This window comes from Dermacentor silvarum, chromosome 8, assembly GCF_013339745.2.
Source record: "Dermacentor silvarum isolate Dsil-2018 chromosome 8, BIME_Dsil_1.4, whole genome shotgun sequence".
Lineage (NCBI taxonomy): Eukaryota > Metazoa > Arthropoda > Arachnida > Ixodida > Ixodidae > Dermacentor > Dermacentor silvarum.
In genome coordinates this window covers 53,458,997-53,479,967 of record NC_051161.1, presented here as the reverse complement: position 1 = coordinate 53,479,967, position 20,971 = coordinate 53,458,997, and the positions used below count along the sequence as shown (strand labels likewise).

Sequence of the window (20,971 nt, the reverse complement as noted above, 5' to 3'; positions counted from 1 at the left end):
GGAGGGGGAGGTAAAGGGGGAGGGAGGAAATGGCGCAAAATATGAAAGTAGCCACTAATATCGAAAATGGAGTGGCCAGCATTTCTTTTAATTGTAAGGTGCAAGATTCGTATTTCATTACTATCGCAAGACAAATGGAAGCACGTTGGTTTTAGCTGGAGTCCGGCACAGTGTTGGAAATACTTGAAGAGCCCGAACGAAAGTTAGGAAAGGACTGCCTGGTCCCAGTGCTGTAATATGAGGAAACGTTTATCTATTAAGAACGCTAAAAAAAAAGAATGGGAATGGTAATAAGGTGGCACAAATTTTCTTCAAACGCTGGTTTATTACATGCATAAAAAAAGAACTTAGGAAATTCTTAAGCGAAGCTAATACTTGAACCCGATTACAACTACAGCGCAGTGCCAAGACGAAAATGTTTCTGATCAGGACAGCGGGAAACTTTGACAACATGACAGCTATCAAATTTTAAGAACATTCTCAAGTGTTTCGACACACCTTCAGCGACACTCTCGGAAGAGCCTAAATAAACCAGGTAATGTGCTTTCTAAATCAATTCTCCCGTTCGCACGTAGGGCCAGTATGCTGCAAATTGAGCACCCCGTTGAAAACACCACTCTTGTTTAAAATAAGCATACACCCTTCGACAACCAGTCGGTGCTGCATCGCATGACTTTCTGCGCTGCTGGGCAGTACTAGGTACAACTCTCAATGGACGAAAAATTCAGCAGTACAATACCGAACAATTTATTTCATTACTTTTTTTTTTTGAGAGAGAGCAGCTCTTAGGCGACCGTTCCTACGGTGAGCGTCAGGCGTCGGCGTAACCCAGGGAACGAGAACAGCGAAAGATGAAAGCGAACGCGGAGCGCAGCGGGGGATGAAAGACGCGAGGAGGAAAGTGGAGGAGGAGGCTCCAAAGTAGCGCGCGTCGTCTAGGAGCTCTATCGGCGGCGGCTGCTGTGAATCGCGCCCAGGCGTCACCCACGCGCTGGCTCTCGCGATCTCCAGATTAGCGGGGCAGTCGCGCCACACTTTGCTCCGTTTGCAACGTGCCGCACGAGTGTCCACGCCAGCCAAAATATCGCGAATTGAAAACACGTATAGAGGTGCGCTCAAATTTCGTGTTAGGGAGTATCGTAATCGTCGGTGAATTTTTTCTTCTTTTTTTTTTGTTACTTATGAAAATGGCACCAAAACACACGGTTTCGGCCGCTAACACGAACCGTAGCGCCGTTTCGTGTTTCAAGAGCGCCGTTATAACACCCGCGGCAACAACACCCCGCCTCGAACACGAAACCGCTAAACTAAAACGCAGTAACGTAGATACCAAATAAGTATCCCAGCCTGGCCATATACAGTCACACATTGTTGATGTCTCCAGCAGGTAAAACGGCATGAAGACAAACGAGAGGGAAACAAAGCCGTCGCTCAAGTAAGCTCTTGGGACACCTACCACATCATTCTTATTCCCGGTTGCATTTCCCCAACGCCTTCATGGGCATTAAGGAAACTGCAACGCGAGGAACTAAAATAAAAAAGCTTAAAGCAACATATGAGAAACAAAAAGTACGTAACCGAATCGATGAGCACAAAAAGAAACAAACCGATGCAAGCACGTGACGACGTGCAGGAGACATATGATAGCCCGAGCATTGTTTAAAGAAATATCAATTCGCGTATTCACGGTGCCTTCTTCCGGGAAACACAAAAGTAAACACCCACCAAACGAAAAAAAAAATAAGGTAAAGGATGCTTCACTACAAAGCTAACAAAACACCGCGATCGAAAACATTCCGCATTCGCAAATCCCCAAGCGTTACTCCTACACGCATTTTCTTCCCTTCTCAGCAGATGTAAAGTGACCTGAGATGGAAAAAGGAAAAAGAAGAAGCAACAGCCCCACGAGGACGAGCGGGCGCTCAAAGCAGCGGCAAACAGCCGTGGCATCGCGCGACGAAAACCGAGACGGCATTCAAAGCCGGAGAACGGATTCAGCGGTCGCGCTCCAGGCTCCAGCCTATAGCCTTCGCGGCGGCCAGAACGGCGTAAGGTTATACCACGGGGGCGAGATGATGGTGTCGCATCCTCCGCGAAGACGAGCGCGCGAAGCAAAATTGCAAACAAGCAACTCTACAAGGAACTCAAGCAAGTAAAAAAGCAACAAGAGAGAGAGAAAACACGACCCAGCTCGCGCGTAGATGAACATTTCGAGTTCATCTCGAAACACGCAACGACGCGTGTTCGCACAATGGAATGTGCGCGGCACCCGAGCTTTGCGGCTCACCGAAAAAGAAAAACACAAAGAAAGGAAGACTCTTTCGCCGAGCCGGCGGGGCTCTCAGGAAGCTAAGGAAAGAGTGGCAGAAGGGGAAAGACGATACAAGGAGGAGAAGAGGAAATACGAGCTCGAAAACAGTCTCGCGCGGCTTCTCCACAAAGGCGACAAGCGAGGGCGGCTTCTATCACGACGACGCCGACGGCGGTGACGAAGGCCGCCTCGACGGTCCAATAGAAGAACACCCCCAACCCTCCAAGACGGACACGACACAAAAGTCGCACGGGCGCCGGCAGGGCAGAAGGAGGACGCTGACGGAACAGATGAAAACGGGCCCATTCCACGCTCGCACGCATACGTGAAGATAGTAAAATGATGAAACAAGAAAAAGAATTCTCAGAGACGCCGCCTGCCACCGGGCTCCCATAGCGCGGTGCGAGGCAGCGTTTTCAGGCGATGGCTCTCTACGCCGCCAAAAAGAAGCGAGAGAAAAGAAGCGGCTAGATGAAAGGCATAAAGACGCACGTAGAAACCAATAAAATAGAAGAAAGAAAAGGAAAGGAAACAAAACGGAAGGGAGGAGACCTACGATGAGGAAGGAGAAAAAACATACCGCGACCGCACTGGCTATCTTCTCCTGTAAAGCTGTCTCTTTGGCAGCGCGAGTCTTATTGCGGAAGAGCCCGCTTGCAAGGGGAGGGGTGGGGCCATCGCCGAATGAAGGAGAATCGTGGAAGAAAATTGCGTCGTGGGCTCTTTGTTGGACAGTGCCTATCAGGGTGTACGCGGACAAGATTACAACCTCGCCCTCCCCCCAGCCCCCCCCCCCCATTTTCCCCCCTTCAGAACCCCTACCGTTGTCGCCTCCCCCCTCACCTCCTCCTCTTTCCGACAAGGTCGTGCAAGCAACTGCGACGAATGTATTGCGTACGAGCTTTCATTTGAGTGCCGTCCGCGAGGTTTCGATTAGCGTTTTGGTTTTGCCTGCCCTGTCATCCGGGTTAACCCGACTTTCTACTTAGTGTGGTCGGTGGACACTGCACCGACATTAAGAAGGAGGAAATGACATGTTCTTCGGGCTGGTGTATAGTTTCATTCCCTCTCTCTCTCTCTCTTTCTTTCTTTCTTTCTTTCTTTCTTTCTCTCTTTACTAATTCGCCTATGTATAGGTCGAGAAAGAAAAGTACAGCGAGCATTGCACAGGGAGCATGGCTGGTACGCTTCCTACGTATTCAGGAGGCAAGGCTTTTTTGTAATGAGTTAGTTATGAGCGTTTGTAATTGTATTTGTTGCCGAACAAATTGAAATTCTTAGAATGACTGCAAAGGAGGAGGAGGACGTGAAGACAAATAATTGTTAGCTAATTATAATTAACTTCTCACAACGGCTGAACGGCTGAATTGCGAAACCAAACTCGACAGAAGGACTGAAACATAGCCTTCCAACTCGAAGGATCTTTACTCACCTAAGGTTCATACTATCGCACTTATTTGTTGTAGTACAATGCGTACAAGGAAAAAAACAAGCAGAGAGTATTAAAAACAACGTCTATGCATACTATATACAAAATTAGAAGCCATGATTCGCGTCCTCGTTATTGAGAAGTCAACCCCTCACTTTAGGACCAATAAAGTTAGGGAGTTCGGAGCGAGCGGAAGGTAAGCGAGTTACTAGTTAAGAAAGGCAGGTGTGCAAACACGGATGCACGTAGAACGAAAAGAAAACACAAACGCCATTTTAGTTCGACTTGTGTTTGTGTTTACGCACTTGCTTTTCAGTACCATGAGTAAGGAAGCGTTAGAAACGCGTTAAGCAGGAATAGCTCCTCCTCCCCTGTTTGATTTCCTTTTTCCTTTCAACTTGCCCACTCCTTCGTGGACTGCGCTCACTCCATTCAGCCAAATGATTGAACAGTCCGCACCAAAAGCTTCCAGACCACAAGATTTGAAAATCAAGAAAATATTTTCGCAGCCTGGTATTGGACTGCTAGACCACACCAGTATAAGAGAACAGCGTGGTGTTGTACGGTTTCTCTGGCTGCGACCAAAAACTGCTAAAAATTCAATCTTCTCTCAGACACCGCGCTCCGCAAACTTTTGACATGACGGCACGCTACCGAGGAGCGTAAAATATATATCAACTGGGGTTAAAAAGCGCGACATACATTTACTCCAACAAAAAGGTGTGTCGCAAGCATTCGCTTTGTTCCTAAAGCGCTGTGATGTCCACTGAACCACAGCGCAAAATTAACATCTTTACTCGGGAATAAAGTACCAGTAATCAGTTCAATGCCTCGTTTTATCAGCATCCATAGTAATTCGACTCTGCCTTGCCTGCGTTCTTGAGAAATCGAATCAAGCGACGAAAGAACGTCAACCTGCAAACCGCGGCGTTCGCAAGAACACGCGTGCGCCGATCGCGCTAATCCATATGCAGATCCAGCGTTAAATCATGGCGAAGAGTGCCGAGAGACGAAACGCGACAACGTTGATAATCGAAGACCACGATTTCTCGGAAATCGTATTAAAGCAAGAGCACCTTAAAAGTGGTGGAAAGCAGGCAGGTGCATAATCGAGCTAAGGCGAGCGTTCGCTAGACGGGCATTGCAGGAGAAAAAACGGCCGTGTATAATTAATTGAAAGTATTGCGGGTGTTGGTCAGCGGAATACTACTCGAAGAACTCTGTCTAATGTGTGATTCGTTATGCGTGCTCCTAGAGGCGAAGCAATCGGCTTATTTCGTTACTTCACCTGAAGCGTTGCCTAAGTGATTCGCGAATACTCTACTTATAGCGCTGTGGATTTCGACACCTCTAGTAATTAGTCTGAGCGGCGCCTGATTAAGGGATTTGCCATCGGTTACGAAGAAGCTTAGCGCCAGCGGCCAACTATCTGAGTAGAGCCTTACGCTCACAAGAGTAAACTAAAGCTGAAAGACAGAAAAAGCCGCGAAACCATGGGCCCGAATTTTTACTCTGCCTTAGCACTTTAAATTTATAGGTGCATTTAAAAATGCGTGATAAGGAGCTTTCCACGTGTATCTGCAAGGTAATAACCTTAATTGAATTATATTCCTCGGCTGTATGTATATTCCTCGGCTGTATGTATCTTATCCGCCTGTAGGCTGTTGCGCTTAATTCTTCATTATTTACAGAAGGATCATTGCAGCACACACTAGCATGGTATAAAAGCTTATCAAGTGTTGCCAAGTAGTTAGTAATCTGAACTACTAGAATCTACTAACCGCCTACTATAGGAAAACTTGCAAATGAGGGACAGAAAACAGAAGGGGTAAAAAGGTCACTATTCTTGCTGCTACATTTTTAGTACCGCAATTACGCCTGACCTAGAAATGAACTCACGAAATAAAATTCCGCATTCATCATCATTACATTTTTGTCCACTGCAAGACGAACCTCTCCCAGCGATCTCAAATTACCCAGTTGACACCATCGTATGCCTGCAATGTCCTAAGTTCACTTTAGTTTTGCCAAAATGCAGAGAAGAACAGAGTTAACCACAGACTTTTCAGAACACATCTGCATAAAAGTAAACATGACTGGTTATAACTCTGTCGCTGAGAACTGAACTTACTAATAGCCCAACAGGGCGCTTCATAAGCTTTTACTCGGTTTCCTTGTAACTGCCACGAAGTGTTTATGAGCTCAAAGATTCTAGAGAAGAAAAATAAGCGTCCGCTTCTTTGTACCCAATAAGCTACATGAAAGACCCCATCGCGGTCTATATCACCAGTCCCTGCGAAAAAAAAAAAAACTTAACGCGGTAACTCGCAAGCGGTTACGTTCTTTAAACCCAGACGCCTTCACTAAACACCCGCGCTTTAGCATTTCTTAACAATACCAAAACTATAGCCCCGCTACTCCGTGTCTAAACATCGGCAGAGCTGTCACAGTTGCTAGGCAACAAAAAGGAAAACACCGCAGCACAGTGCAACAACGGCCAGCATCAAAGCCTCAAGGCAAACGAGAGGACGTCAAGAATTACGAGCACGAAAACGCGAAAATCTGGAAGGCTCACCCCTCTGCCCAACAAGAGAGAAAAATTCACCGTCCCGCGAAACGCAGCGAAATCTCCACTGGACCAGGCATCACTGCTCAATCGGAACAAATAGCAAAAACCATGCAAGCCCTTCCACAATCCGCCGGCAGTTCGCTGCAGTGATTCTCTTTTTTCCAACGACGACAAACAAAGCCCCCTTCCCCAAACTCCTCTCCTTACCGGGCCCCCCCTTTTCTTTTTTTTTTCTTTTTTGTGTGGTTGCGCCAGAACGAACGCCAAGCAACAAGAGAATTAGCATAATCATGTCACAGCTTATAGTACTTCCGTTCAGACTACACGGGCGCCATCTATAGACTTCAACGTCGTCACTTCTCTCTTCCTTCCTCTTCAGCTTCCACGCTCCAAACTGTACAGGAGGAGCCAGAGAAACAAAATCGCATCTCAGAAATACAATCCCGCATGGGAGAGGCGTTAGCGATAAGAATAACGCTAAGACAAGAAAGCTAGAGCGGTTGGGGAAGGAGAAGAACAAGAAAAAAAATGGAAAATGCCTTGTTTACGAACCGGCACCGAACCGCAATTCCTTCCGAACGCGCGTTGCGCTTAGGCCAACCAGGCTTCCTCGCTCATATTTTTTTTTTTTTTAGTATGAAGAGCAGAGCAGACGCTGACTCCAGAAAGAGAACAATGAGTAGGAGAAGGAGTGGGAGGAGGGTGAATCGGGGTAATAAGCACTCGGAAAGTAGGCGACGAAACAGGGGAGAGGACGAGTGGAGGTGAGAGGAATACCAAAAGCCTTTTGAGCAGTCTGACGTCTTGTAGGATAAAACAAACCATGTGTGGCGACAAGGAAGAAAAGGTGACAAAAAAAAAGAATCCTACGCGCCTCCCAGCTTTTGTTTTTTCTTTTATTTTCTTCGAACGCGCATGCGTTCGCTAGGATGATGAAACAGGCCAACAAGAAAAAAAAAATGAAGGAAGCATTTCGAACTCAGCCGCGGGCCTGAAATTCTAATGACGTCAGGAAAAATTCTCTGCGCCGAGAAAAAAAAAAAGAAGGGAATGCGCTGATAGACCGGCAAATCGTAAGTTGAGAAAGGAATAAGTGTAACACACAAAAATAGAGAGGGCCCTCGGGGAAAACGAGTGTGAATTTGGTCCAGAAGCAACGAGGCGCGAAGGCGTAAAGGGAAAAAAAATTTTAGAGGGAAAAACTAAAACGGTCGGCGATGCTTGGAACCGAGTGTGAAATGCCGTTGTGAATCGAGTAAGAGAGTGAGCTGTGGAGAGAGAGAGAGAAAAAAAATACAAGTGTATATCGCTGGATTATCGAGCGTGGCGCAACCTGCGGTGGCACGAAGTCGACCGAGAAACAAAACCATCAGAGGCGATGGTGGAAAGGCAGTTCGCGTTCGTTCTCGCGTGCTCGTAGGCATAGAGTCTAATACGCTGAATGTCGAGTAAAAAAAAAAAGGAGCCGATGGAAAACGCCGGGGGGGCTTTCCATTCGAGCCACTTAGCGCCCGCGTACTCGTCTTGACTTCGTGGGGCAAGTCATCGCGTTTTTCTCGTTGTCGTTTTGTGCTCCACTTATTCGTCGATTCGATTTCCCTCGTCGTAGCGAGTTATACTTAGTGTTTTCATTCCCTCGCTCGTACGATGTCTTGTCTGAAGCCTGCTAAGTGTCACATGTGCCTCCGAGATTCATGTCTGAGTCTTGGGCGTCATATGTGTATGCGAGACGCGTAATCACGCGAGATTTTACTTCCGACGGCAAGTAAAAACGAAGGATTTGCACTAGTTCGTGAAGCCTCTTGTTTGAAGCTTCTTGAGTGTCATATGTGTAATCACGCAAAAAAAAAAAAGACAGAGGAACGCCAAAAAAAAAATGTACCCAAACCTCGTAGGAGTGCATCCAAGATGACGCCAAATAGTCGCGCCGCAGCCAACAGACCAAGGATAATTGTATGTACACGTTGCCAGCGCAAGTTCGTCAGTGTGCACCTAAAGCGGCGATTGATTGGAAACCGCACGTATACAACAGCCGCGCCGTTTTCAAGACATAAATTAATTTTAAATCACGAGTCATTTTAGCTTCACTTTTACGCGAAACGCCTTTATTTTCTATTTTTCTTCTTTTTGCCTTCCCACACGGACGCTCGCGTAAGTCGTTAGAAAATGTCTAAGCAGGACAGTTCTCGTACAAACAAACAAACAAACGAACAAAAACAAACAAAAACAAACAAAATATATTAGGAAGTGCAAGGGGAATACAACTTATCTGCAGAGAATCGGATTCACTAACGCCATAACGCAGACAAACGCGAAGACAAAGGATATTTACACAAACGACAAAGGATTGTGTTTTAAGCTCGGTTACGAACTTTACTTTCTCATTTAATATACCCTAATAAAGGCATCCACAAATTTATTTTTCTCATTTATTCATTCTTTCCGTCTCCGTACTGATTATCGCGCATTTTCTAAGCAGTAAAATAGGTCAGCGCAACAACCTTACAACTTTATCGACCAAGTACGACAAAAGTTTTGTCAGGAAATAAGTTCCGCAATTTTTCTTTCTCTTTTTTTTTCTTTTTGCGATTTACGTGCGACTCAAGAATATATGGTCCTGCAGTGAATTCACAACGGCGTAACAAACCACAATCGGTGGGTCTCTCGCAAAATTTATTGCCCGCGAATCCTTCCGAAGCTTTAGTTATATCTGAAAAGGGGAACTTTTGAGCTCGCGAGTAAAAATTTGCTCACGTATACGCTCAAGAGAGCACAAGAGCGCGGCGAATGTCTGGTTAGCGGGATGAAGTAAGCGTTCTTTCCTTCTTCTTTCCGCCTATTGTCTTCCTTCCACTTCACACCTGAAACACCGCAAGTGTTGAACAATTCTTTGTTATTGACAGTCACTGATGCATCGTATGTTCCCAAATGCTCAGACGTGGCTCAGACCTTCCGTGACCCCTGTAATTTTTATTCATGCGCTTATGACGCATGTAACAAAACTGAGAGAAAATTACGGAAACCACTACCGCAACGCCATGTCCGAGAACAGGTCAATCACCTGAAGAAAACCGTGCTTGTCACACAGCCTTCGTAGGAACACAAAATATAAACGTTAAGATGAGCTTGGTTGATAAATACTCGCTCTATAGTATTCCTATCTTGTCAGTCACATGAAATGTGCATCTCGCGGTGCACATCTGGTGTCATGCGGCCCGAGCGCACCTTTATTCTACGCTGCTAGATGACGACGCTAAATTATACGGGTCGAAATTCGCTATACGCGTTTGCCGAATGGAGCGCGCGCCATGTGGAACGCGCATTTCGGTCATGACGACAGCGTAGTTATCGCGCCAACGACCGGGCAAGCCGGACGCCTAAAATGGGTCGTGAGTGCGTTTCGTGTCAGTTCCGCTTTAATGCGCGAGTCAGGTGCTGTTTATTACCCGAAGACTTATGAGTCTACCGCGCGAATAAACTTCTGTCCGAGCCGGCGGGAGAAAGTTTGCTTCACTGCGAGGCAGTGCGAGCCGGAGGTGAAGCACACTCTTCGTTCGCAGTGAGCCAGCCGTTCTAAACGCGCGCCACGCGTCTGGCTCTGCGGTTGAGTAAGAAGGTCTCTGGAGGGTCATCGCTCACAGCTTGCCCTGATGTGCAGCAACAAGACTCGAGACTTCGCCGTTACCGCAACTCGGAACGAGCAGGGCTCGTTTAGCGAGCGTCGTAAGTACGGCACTACGTCAAGGGCTGCTGCGTATCTCGAGCGACCTCGGCCGAGGTGCTTCCCACCACCGGACGGCTTCATGCGCTCGCAGAGAGTTTTCGTGAACGAAAGTAACAAGACCGGAATGAGAGACAGGCAAGTGCACACGTACAAACAGACGATGTAGGCAAGTTGTTTCTTAGGCGAGTTGGCAGTGGAACTACTACGATAGTTTATTTATTACTATTTTTTTGCTCTTTCTTTCTTTTACAACAGACGAAAATAAAGAAATTATTTGCAATTTCGGAATTGATGCCAATAGTTCAAAGTTGTTTTCACTTCCACGTGTCTACGATGCCTTCATGTTTGTTCTGCCAGTTTCTCGTAATGCCAAAGGGAGCTCTCAATGAGTCGAAGAATGACAATTTCGCATCTTCTGTTTAATTCATGAAACATGCTATGACAGCACATTTGTAAATGCGCCGTCGAAATGGCGGTTAGACTGTCCAACGCCAGCGTGAAACTATCTTTCTTTCTGGGCTGGTTGCGCGATTTACCAGACGAATGCTGAAAGCGTTTCTGGAACGGAATACAACCGGGCACATCTGCAGCATCATTGTTCTTCTTCCTCTTCTGCTTCTTAAGGTTAATTTTGGTTTGAGCTAGTTGGTTTGTCAAACTTCCAGATAAATAAACCGCACATAACAGAGGCGCACCGATAAACACATACGAAAGGACAGGCGACATTACTTCTTCTTCTCCTCCTCCTTTTTTTCTTTCTTTGAAGGTCCCTGTGGATGAAGGCCTCTTCCGAAGTGGTAGACTCCCAGACATTCGGACTGCCGAGCTCTTACACTTTGCCACATCCCATCTACAGTAATTTGTTGAGTCTCATCCGGTGTTTCCGGTCAAGGCTAAGTTATAGATTGCTCAGACATCAAGGTGTGCTGCGACTACTTCGCCATAAGGAACAATGTTGAATCGCTTGCTACGCCGTCACCAAGGCGCGTCTGTCACAGCAGCTGACGTCAGAGGCAGTGAAATAAGGCTTTTATTTTCCGGTCGCTCTTACTGCTGTCGGACACCGACGCGAGAGCGTAAAAAAAGCGGAGGAGAAAGCACAGAGTTTCCTACAAAAAATCACGACAGAGAGCTACTGCGCTGCAATTGTTTAGCTATTATGGGAATTGTGAGTACTATACATTGATCTGCCTGAGCGTCGTGTCTGTGGCATCCGGCGCTCTTGTGGTGCAGTGTATCACGTTTCATCTCTATAAATTTTCAAGCACTTACATTTTTATGAACGGATGATGTCGATAAGTTTTTGCCCGCGCATTCACAATCATTGAACAGTGTTTCAAGTATTACACAATATTTTCATAAAAATGATCGATCTGCAAAGCCACAAAAGCCGTTTAAGGACAGAAGCACGAAGTTATGTCCATTCATGTACTACACCCATCACTGCTATGCTGTCCTGTCCACCCCAATTTCAACTCCAGTAGACACTAGCTCGAGTTTCCTCTAGTAATTCTTTCTAGGAAACTCTACGGAAAAGAAATCAGGAGCAGGCAGGCACGAATCGACGTACCTCGGACGAGGTGAGGTAGACGCGCGAGTCGGTGCTCTCCAGCGACGCCTGCGGAAAGAGGGCGTGGTTGCTCTCGACGCTCAGCGAGGACGCCGTGCCGGCCTGCGACAGCAGCGTGCTCCGCCTTGACGACAGCGACCCGCCGGCACTCAGAGACGGGCCCGCGCTGCTGGGTCTCCCCGAGGACGCGGCCAGCCCTGCGGTACGTTGGGGGCCAAAGGAGAGCCATGCGATGGGACACAGAGAATGCCACTTTCCCTCAAAGAATTGCTGACACTGGTGCAGACTAAACACGGGTAGTAAATGTAGCAGTAGTAGCAGTAGTAGCGTTTAGGCCACTTCAGTACCATGAATATTTTCCAACTAGCCCAGCTGTCCGCCCTCCTGCAGTAGTAGTAGTTAGTAGTAGTTAGTCATTAGTAGTAGTAGTAGTAGTAGTAGTAGTAGTAGTAGTAGTAGTAGTAGTAGTAGTAGTAGTAGTAGTAGTAGTAGTAGTAGTAGTAGTAGTAGTAGTAGTAGTAGTAGTAGTAGTAGTAGAAAGAGGAGGAGAGAAAAGAAAGGCAGCGAGGTCAAGCAGTTGCGCATCAGGTTTGCTACCCTACGTAAGGAAAAGGTGGTTAAAGTACGAAAAGAAGGAAAGGAGAGAGATAGAGAGAGAAGAGGCAAGGAAGGGAGGCACTAGCAGTGCAATAACGTGGTGCTGCCCATCACGCCTACAATCGGTCACTGAGGAAAGTGATTTGGTGAACTGTAGTAATGCCCGCATTGCTTTGTAAGTCTGCGAAACATGACAGCACGGACCAAGAACCTTTGTCTCTGAAAATGGTCTGCGATCTAGCCCGTTTAACACAGTCCGAGTAAAATCGCGCTCGACGGCATAGCGATTACAAAATCGCAATATGCCCTGGATTAGAGATGGCTTTTACGAACGCCTACTCATTCCTTATTGGAACGACAGACACACAACCTGTGGAACTCGTGCAACCGCGGAGAGACAATCACAGGTAACTATTCTTAATGAAGCGCATTCTAGCGTTTTCGCGTACAGGCCACTTAAATGTCGCTTGGCAATATTAAACGCCGTCAATCTATTCCATAACCCAACACGCCGTAGTTTTAGTAAGAACTTAGTGCGGAAAAGCGTGGGTAAGCAAGCTAAAGAATGCTCGAATCCGTTAGGAGACCAATGACTCTAGTAGTTGTCATGGTAATGTTTCTTGAATATACAAATTTGCTCACTTTGGCGTTATAGCGCATTCGAGCTTACGAGGCAACATTTTCATCGTTGTAACCTCTAAACTGTACAGAAAATAAGAAGAAATTCCATAAGTACAACGTTATACCTTCGAGTTACAAGTTACTAGAGAAGAATGAGAACATTCACGAGAACGCCCCGGATTTCGCCATGATGCCCGCTGCACTGTTCTGAGCCCTCTTGAGACCCAATTCGAAAGAACTCAGAAAGTGGAAGCGCATGCGCATTTAGCCGCATTTTGTTTCCACTAAACCGTCGCCAGGAGAATAGACCCGGGCATGACCCGGGGTGTCCGCTCTGATCGCATAACTCACGGGTGGAGCCGCCTAATCCACAACACCCGACGACGTGCTTCTGCTGGGTCCAATTAGACCAAAGCGGAGCTCACAATGGCTGAATGTCGAGAATCGAAGTCCGCTTATACGGAGCGCTGGAAATTATCTAGCGACAGGCTTTGGGGCCACGTACGGATGCCGGACCCTACGCGTCAACCTTTCTCCCCGCCGAAAACGACGTCCGCCCGTGCACCGGCTTGCCTATCCGCAACTATCCAGAGGCTTTTTTTGTATATTACAAGTCTGCGAAGGGAGCAAGGTGCCGGCTTTTCCGTCTCCAGGGTTACGGTGACGGCCGTGCTCTCACATTTAATTCCAACTTCACGCTCGTATACACGCTGAAACACAAAACACAAACATACGCACGGACGCACACACATTAAACACAAACACATACATGCACACGCCCGCACACACGTGAGAGCGAAAGACGCAGCGAGAAATAGACAGATAAAGCTAGATAGACGGAGGGAAACAAGGAGGGATGGAGCGCTGCTCTCTCATATTGTCCAACTCGGAGTAAGCGGCCCGGAAAGCGGGAGATATAACCGGGGTCGCGCACCGCGGGCCGTCTGCAAATTCGACCGCAGAGCCCCCGCCGGGAAACGCGTCATTCCCTGCGGGCCTAAGCGAAGCCAGGAGTGAAGTGATGAAAAAAGAAAGAAAACGAAGAACGGTTATAGAAGTGCTCGTAGGTCTTTCTCATGTAAACCGCGCAACGCTGAGGCAGAGGCGGCAGCTAATCAGAGGCGAGTTCGCATTGACAAAGTTCATTTTATCAGTCTGTAGACGATATATACGTAACCTCGCAGGCTACTTTGCATCGCTATAGATTTTACCTCTCGCTCGTGCATAACTTTGAACATCCTGCACACAGAGAGCAGTTGATCAATAGTTCAAAGCATGGTGCTCCAAGTATCTGCTGATTGTAGGCATGACTGTCTGCGTAATCACGACCGTCAATATACGGACTTCCCGACTAACACTTATTTATAGGTAGCCTATGAAGATTTAGTAGAATTTCCCTAAAGATACTACATCAATATTGTGTACAAGTGTCTACATAGTTCGTACTGTATGAGATTTGTAAGGTCTCGAGTATGATCACAGCAGATCTCGTAGCCCTCTCGTACTCCTCAACTTCTAAGAGGTCAGGATGATGTTCTCCGTCTTAAATGTTGTTTTATTCCAAAATGTATGTTTACAGATTCTTTCACACATAATTGCTTTCTTTCACTGTTCTTCCTAAAATAATCAAGGTCGACTACAGTACACTTGTCTGTACGTTATTACGCAACCCTGTAATTCTACCGCGAACTCACAGAACGTCCTGACTGGTTCAAGAAAGACGGCCGGCGAGTCTTCGAATCAGTGTCTGCCCCACGCCTGGCCGAACGCACGTTTGAGGCAAAGGCCTTGAATACGCTAAACCTGGGAATTCTTCGTACGCAAACGCACTCAAGCGCAGGGCGTAGGACGTGCGTAGGAATACTCCGGTTCGTTTTTTTTTTTTTTCGCTCTCTCTTTGCCCTCTTTCCTACCCCTCACCCCAGTGCAGGGATAGCAAACCAGAAACTCACCTCTGGTTAACCTCCCAGACTTTCCTCTTTCTCTCTCTCTCTCTCTCTCTCTACTCCCAAGCTAAACTGTCCTTGAGACCAGCGATAAGGCCCCTGGGTTCGGTAGGTTATCGGTTATCCACGCTGCACCACACTGGTGCAGTCCGAGTGCACAAGGTATTCCCGGAAGCGTGATTCCTTGACGAAAGAACGCGCGACGCGGAGGTATGCCCGGGGATGTTAAGGAGGAACGGGAGAGGGAAGAAAAAGTGAGAAAGAGTGAGTAGGATAGAGGAAGAGGGTATTCGGACGCCAGAGAAGGGTCACGTGACGAGATGGAAGGAATAAAGGAAAGGGGGCGGGAAAGGAGGTACCGCCCCCCCCCCCCCCCCATCCACCTCTTCCTCCTGTCGCGAGGTGAGCTCAGCGGGATCGTTAATTTACGGCAGGTTGCCCGGCGCCACAAACCCCCGAAGCCCGCGCGGACCGCTGATTAACAGCCCGTCCGCCTCTAGTGCGACTGGATCGAGGCTTAGTCTAAATTGCTTCTGGTACACTGCATGCCGCCCTGTGGCGTTCCAGTCGCTCGGGTTAGCGCGCCATGTCACAATAAAACCGTGCAGTAAGATGATCCGTATAGCGGGCGCAACCCCATCTAGCTCGGTGCACTGACGAAGCTTGTCGGAGGAACAAACAGCGCGAGGCTTGAAAAGAGTCCATGCAAATTGCCAAATGTGATAACTGTCGATGCGATAGTGAGGCTTTAGGTCAATAACGAATGATCCTTGTGCGCGAACTTCGTGAGCCCACCATTAATAAGACGGTCGATAGACGGCTGAAAAATTGATTTGCCATGATATATTTCTTGTTTATGCATACGCCATAAATATACTAGAGGCAACAAATTATTTTAACTGTAAACTCACGATATGTGCTATCCGTAAAAAGAAAAACAATGACTTCATCGCCTTTACGGACATACAACCCACAGAGCGCATTTAGACAGCGCGTGGATTATAAACAGTCTTTATAAATTGTATGTAGAGACTGCACAGCCTACGTTTGCATATCCAAGTTCGTTTTATAGACAGCCGACATTTATATTCGCAAGAACGACATCGAATGCTTCAGGAGTAACACGTACAACGGGATATATTGGCACCTCGTGGAAAGTCGAGAAACGTTTTCTTCTCTGAGATATACAGAAAGTGTTTAGACAGCCCAAGTTCATATCAACTTACACATTATGCAGATTATTATCTATAAGCAGTTTTTATTGCATTGAGAGCATCAACTCTGTTATTTAACACGGATGCACATGGGACCACCGTCCTGGATAGCTTTACTTTTCTGTCTCGTTGCGTCGTATTTTTTTTTTTTTTGGGGGGGGGGGGGGGGACTTAGTACGTTTACGTGTCTATATATAGTATATCTTGTGTGTGATCGTGTTACATGAGCGGAGGGGTAGCCTAAACTCCTTAACTGCCTCATGGGATAGCCGGCTCCTACTGTAGCCTACCTTGGCGCTTGTCGACAGTTATTAAACAACAACAAATACTAGTGTGCAGTAAGAAAAATGAGCCCACACTGCGAGTCAGTAGGCAGTCCATACACTATTCGCATCTACTTTTACAAAAGAATCCCAGCTTCCGGAACGCTGCACGGATTTGCTGAGGCAAGCATATCGTGCCTGCTCTGTTCCGCCCTCCGCGCACTAACCCAGGTGGAAGGAAACGTCAGGAGAGGCGAACGCGCCGGGAGGAGCTGTTCATCGCGTGTTTGTCGCCTTGCCCGTGCTCGCTTCCCAAAGCCGGCTGCCTGTCCCCCCCCTCTCTCTCTCTCTCTCTCTCTCTCTCCCTAAACGCAGGTATTCGCCTCAAAGCCACACGAATTCGAGATTTTTTTTTCTTCAATCTGTGTGTTCGCTGTACATTGCGCGGGGAAGTGGGAACGCGAGGAGGTTTCCCGCTTGCAAGATTTACGAGCGCTTCGTGACTAAGTGACAGTTCCGTAATCTGGTGTGCATTATCAGCGCTCCTTCTATGGTCACGTGCTGCGGCGTGTATGGCCGCTTCTCTTAAATACCGTGGTGCTAATATTATGGTTTTAGCTTTTGCGTGTATGTATCACCCTACACGAAACACCAGGTTACCGAAAACGTGGACGGCAGTAACAACGCTGGTAGCGACACCTTGTGACGTTTAGGGCAACCATACAGCGTTAGAAATGTTTCTTGCGTTGCGTGAGTGTTCACTACGAATGAAATGTTTCAAAAAAAAAAACGATTGGGTAGTATTTATTACGTCGCTACCGATGCTCTACACCAGCAGCGACGTAGAATATGGTTGCTCACTGCAATAACAGCTCAGTGTTCTCTCTGGTTAAACAATGCGCCAAAAGATGGCGCCACCAACGCGGCTGCTCCCGTCTACGTCTCAGGTAACGCGGTATTAGGTAACACGTATACGGAAGCTGAAGCTTTCGAATGCTACAAGAGAGTTTTAGCCTGTCTGTGTGCGTGTCGGCAGTCTAGGAAATACCACAATACCAGAAACATGAACGACCACACCAGCCCCGGTAACAGCTTGTTTGTAGTGCTTTGCTGCCGTAAAAGCGTCAAGAAGGTTCTTGCGCAGCACGACTTCTAGTTGACGAAAAAGACGAAAGCTACTATACATATGTTATATGTTTCTGCCGAGAGATATGCACGAGCACTTAAATAGCACAATAGCCCGTCATTCCAGTGAGTGTCTCGCGCGCTCCAATTGCAACTCTGCGTCAGAAGATGGCACCTCCGGCAATGCCACTCACATGTGTGTTTCCGGTATTCCGGTGTTCCGCAAGTGGTAATACGTATGCCCAAAACTTAAAACTCTCTGTTGATACGTATAACGTCATTAGATATCAGGAAATTATGTGGAAAACATTGAACATTAACGTTCGATCTTTCATTCTTTCTTGTTCTTTTTTTAATTATCATTAGGGGAGGGCAGAGGCAGTTTCTTTAGCGACAAAAGACGTAACACAAAACTCCGGGCACTCAAAAGAACTTGTTCAGTAAGTTAGTGTTAAGGGCAGCTATACATCATTCCGCATGGCGCAACGTACACAACGTGGCACGTAAACAAGAACGAGGGAGAGCAGAGACGTTGCACTCACGCTGTTCAAGCAGTCCCCGGAATCCGTGCAGGTTGGGATGAGTCTTGAGCGCCTGTTCTTCTTTCCGAATCGCCTCCAGCTCCACGTGAACTTCACGCATCAGGGCCACTGGAGAGGCGAGGCCGGTGGCGTCCGTAGTAACGCAAGCGGGCGGGCAGGCACGGTGGCATGGACGCCATATATTCAGGCCGTCGTAGAACGGTTCCGGGAGAGCGCCAAGATGAACGGGAAACCAGGCGGAGACAAACGGTATAGGGAGCGATGGGAAGAAGAACGGGAAAGGGAGAAAGAACGGAGAAGGAAGCCGGAGATCAGTCGAGCGCGACAGTTGAGAACGCCGTTTCGGTGTCACATGCGACGAGCCACGACACGGGCGAACACATGGCGAAGCAAACGAGAGAAAGATAAAAGAGCGAGGGGGAATGATTGAACAAGCAGCGGCAGCAGCAAAGTCGTACAGGCACACGGTGCAGAGAGATGATCGCGCGCGTACAAGCGCGCACAAACGTAACACGTACACGCACAAACACGGCCGGAGCAGGAGGCACGCGTGGCGGACAAGACAAGCAATAAAGTGGCCCGAAACGACCGAGCTTTACGAGGCAGTAGGTTCCGCCTGACGCCCTCCAGTGCAGTGCTTTCGCTTCTGTTCGGCCGCACTTTGCTTTCTCTTTGTCTTTTATCTCCCGCGCGATAGTCGGCGTTCATCGCACCGTCGAGTGGATCAGAGGAGGCGATAACGGGCCGTGTAGACGAGACGACGAGCTTCTCGGCTGTCGACTCGTTGTAATCATAAAACGGCGAGAAGATCACACACTCTCTCTGTCTCTCTTTCGCTCTCTTTCGAAGTGCTCGTTAATCAACGCCACAAGTGATCCCGGGAAAACCATCGAAAGACGGGAAATCGCTTCAGGCGTTCGTTGGGTCTTTTCTTTCTCTTCCCCGCACAGCGGCGTCCCTTGCGGAAACCGCTCCTGCTGCTTCGAGAAAGTGAGTGCGTAAATGTGTTTGCATCTTTCGTTTTAAAGCCATTGCCGTTATGGGCTTGAAGGGTGCAAAAAAGATTACGGCTGGGTTGACTAATTACCTTCCCAATCGAGTCATTCGAGAGCTTTAACCGCGGTTAATTACATAACCGGTTCACGAAATGTTGATGGTATAGTCAGGTTAAGTTAGCTCAGAAAAGTACGCTTCCTTCGAGTTTTTCGTATGCTTTTCCCGTGATCAGATTCTGCGCTTCGCGCCCAGCAGAATGCCTTCATCGCACCTGAGTTCAACAAAGCAGTCTAAGAAAATGCACCGAAAGATAGGTCACGAAAAAAAAAAAATCTCGCAGAGAAGTACCACTAAATGCAAGGGTATTGTAGGTCGCAACAGTGCGTAAAAAAAAAAAAAAAAACACTAACCCTGAGTGATAGGAGTTCTGAGTCCACAGAATTCTTTATGCAGCGAGGGACTATGTACTCATTATAACGCATAAATGTGTCGGTGGTGACAGAGTAACCGCGAATTGATTTCTGACTCCCCTCCCCCCTTCCCCGCCCCTTTTTTTCCATTTTTTTTCACACCCAACAGCTCTGCAGTGGAGGAACATTTCCAACGCCTCGTGGCCGAGCACTTCGTCAAAACTCCCCTACCATTTCAGCATAATGCTTGAAAGCTAGCGAGTTCAAGCTTCTAAGGCTAGACAGTAACCTAACAAAATTTTCGCGCGCCATGGCTGCATAGCCTGAAGTACACCTCATGCGAAATTAGGCGAACGGAGGCATCTGCACACATTTCGTCTTAACCTTACAAGATGGCGAACGTCGAGCTGCAAGCAGAGACAGGAGCCTCCCGCGTGTTCGTTACCGTCCCTTCCTCGCTTATGGCTTGCACGACCGCCGGCTTCGACAATGCTTGGAGCTCAAGGTCAGCCATCTTGAAAGAGAACGACGAGTGGTGAAGGGCCCTCTTGAGGAAAATGTGTAGCGCTATGATGGTCGTCGCGCATAAGACGCCTGAAATAGCGCCTTATCTCTCGACAGTCCCAACTTTCGAGATTTGATTCATCAGAGGTGAAGGTAGCGCGATGGCAAAAGTTCATTCGTATACTGTTTTGCGTGTGAAGAAAAAAAAAACAGGGACATAACGATGTGTACTACGAAAAAACATTGCAGTGTACGTAAGCGCATATAACCGAGACGTTTTGAACCGTGTGTAAATTTTTGCGCATCTTGTGCGCACTTTGAACGTAAGTTATCGCAAGCTGTCTTTATGTTTACTCAGACATTTACTGAGATTGGTCTACGTTGAAATACGCGAAATAGAATTGCACTCACTCGTTGACCTGTCATTGCACCTGCACCGAAAGTTTTTTTTTTCTTTTTGTACTTTGCTTACGAAATTTATGGTGTTTCCTCCGCAAAATGCTGCGAGAGCCGAATTTAGCGAGCCCAAATGCAACTGCGTTCCCATCAGAAAATGCAGCTCTGTAACTTATAGCGTCGCTAAAATACTTCTCATAGCCTTCACTTCCCACACTTCGCCGGCCCATGGCGCTCGCGGCTTTATCCCCTATATGGTGCATGTGCAGCTTCAGACAAAATGACAACAATTATTGCAAAGAAAAAAAAAAGCCTATCTTTCCTGAAATTGCATTTCATTTCGTTTATTGTTACCCTCACGGCTTATGGTTGACATGGGTCGAACAAGAGAGCTCTCAAGCTCCATTTTTCAGACATCCCTTGTTCAATTCGTTCGATCCCTATTGATCCTTTCGGCTCAATTTTTCTCCAAACCTGTTGTCTTGTTTGGATCTCTAGTGTGAAAGTAACTCATCTGTAAATACTGCTCCTACGTCACACTAAAGGTTAGGTGTACTCCAGGTTCAGAGTCAGAAGCTTTCAGCGCCGCCGCATGGCCATTCTGCATCTTTCTTTTTTTTCAATTTTTTAAAGATTTCTTACGCGCGATCTAATTTCTGCTACTGTTCCACCAAATAAACGAAAGAGAAACTAAAGGTCCCTCAGATACTCAACAGCACGCCCCGTCCCCTCCACCCGAAAAACAAAAATAGAG

The 20,971-nt window shown here is 47.4% G+C and overlaps 1 protein-coding gene across 2 annotated transcripts in view; it reads right to left on the bottom strand.

Annotated features, from left to right (window-relative positions):
- Positions 1–20,971, bottom strand: part of LOC119461251 (protein still life, isoform SIF type 1) — a 217,655-nt gene that overhangs the window by 87,455 nt on the left and 109,229 nt on the right. For both annotated transcript variants that reach the window (XM_049672149.1, XM_049672148.1), the window contains 2 exons: positions 17,912–18,019; positions 11,604–11,800 (listed from right to left, as the gene is read on the bottom strand). In XM_049672149.1, the coding sequence (XP_049528106.1) occupies positions 11,604–11,800; positions 17,912–18,019 (305 nt within the window). The remainder of the gene's footprint in view (positions 1–11,603; positions 11,801–17,911; positions 18,020–20,971) is intronic.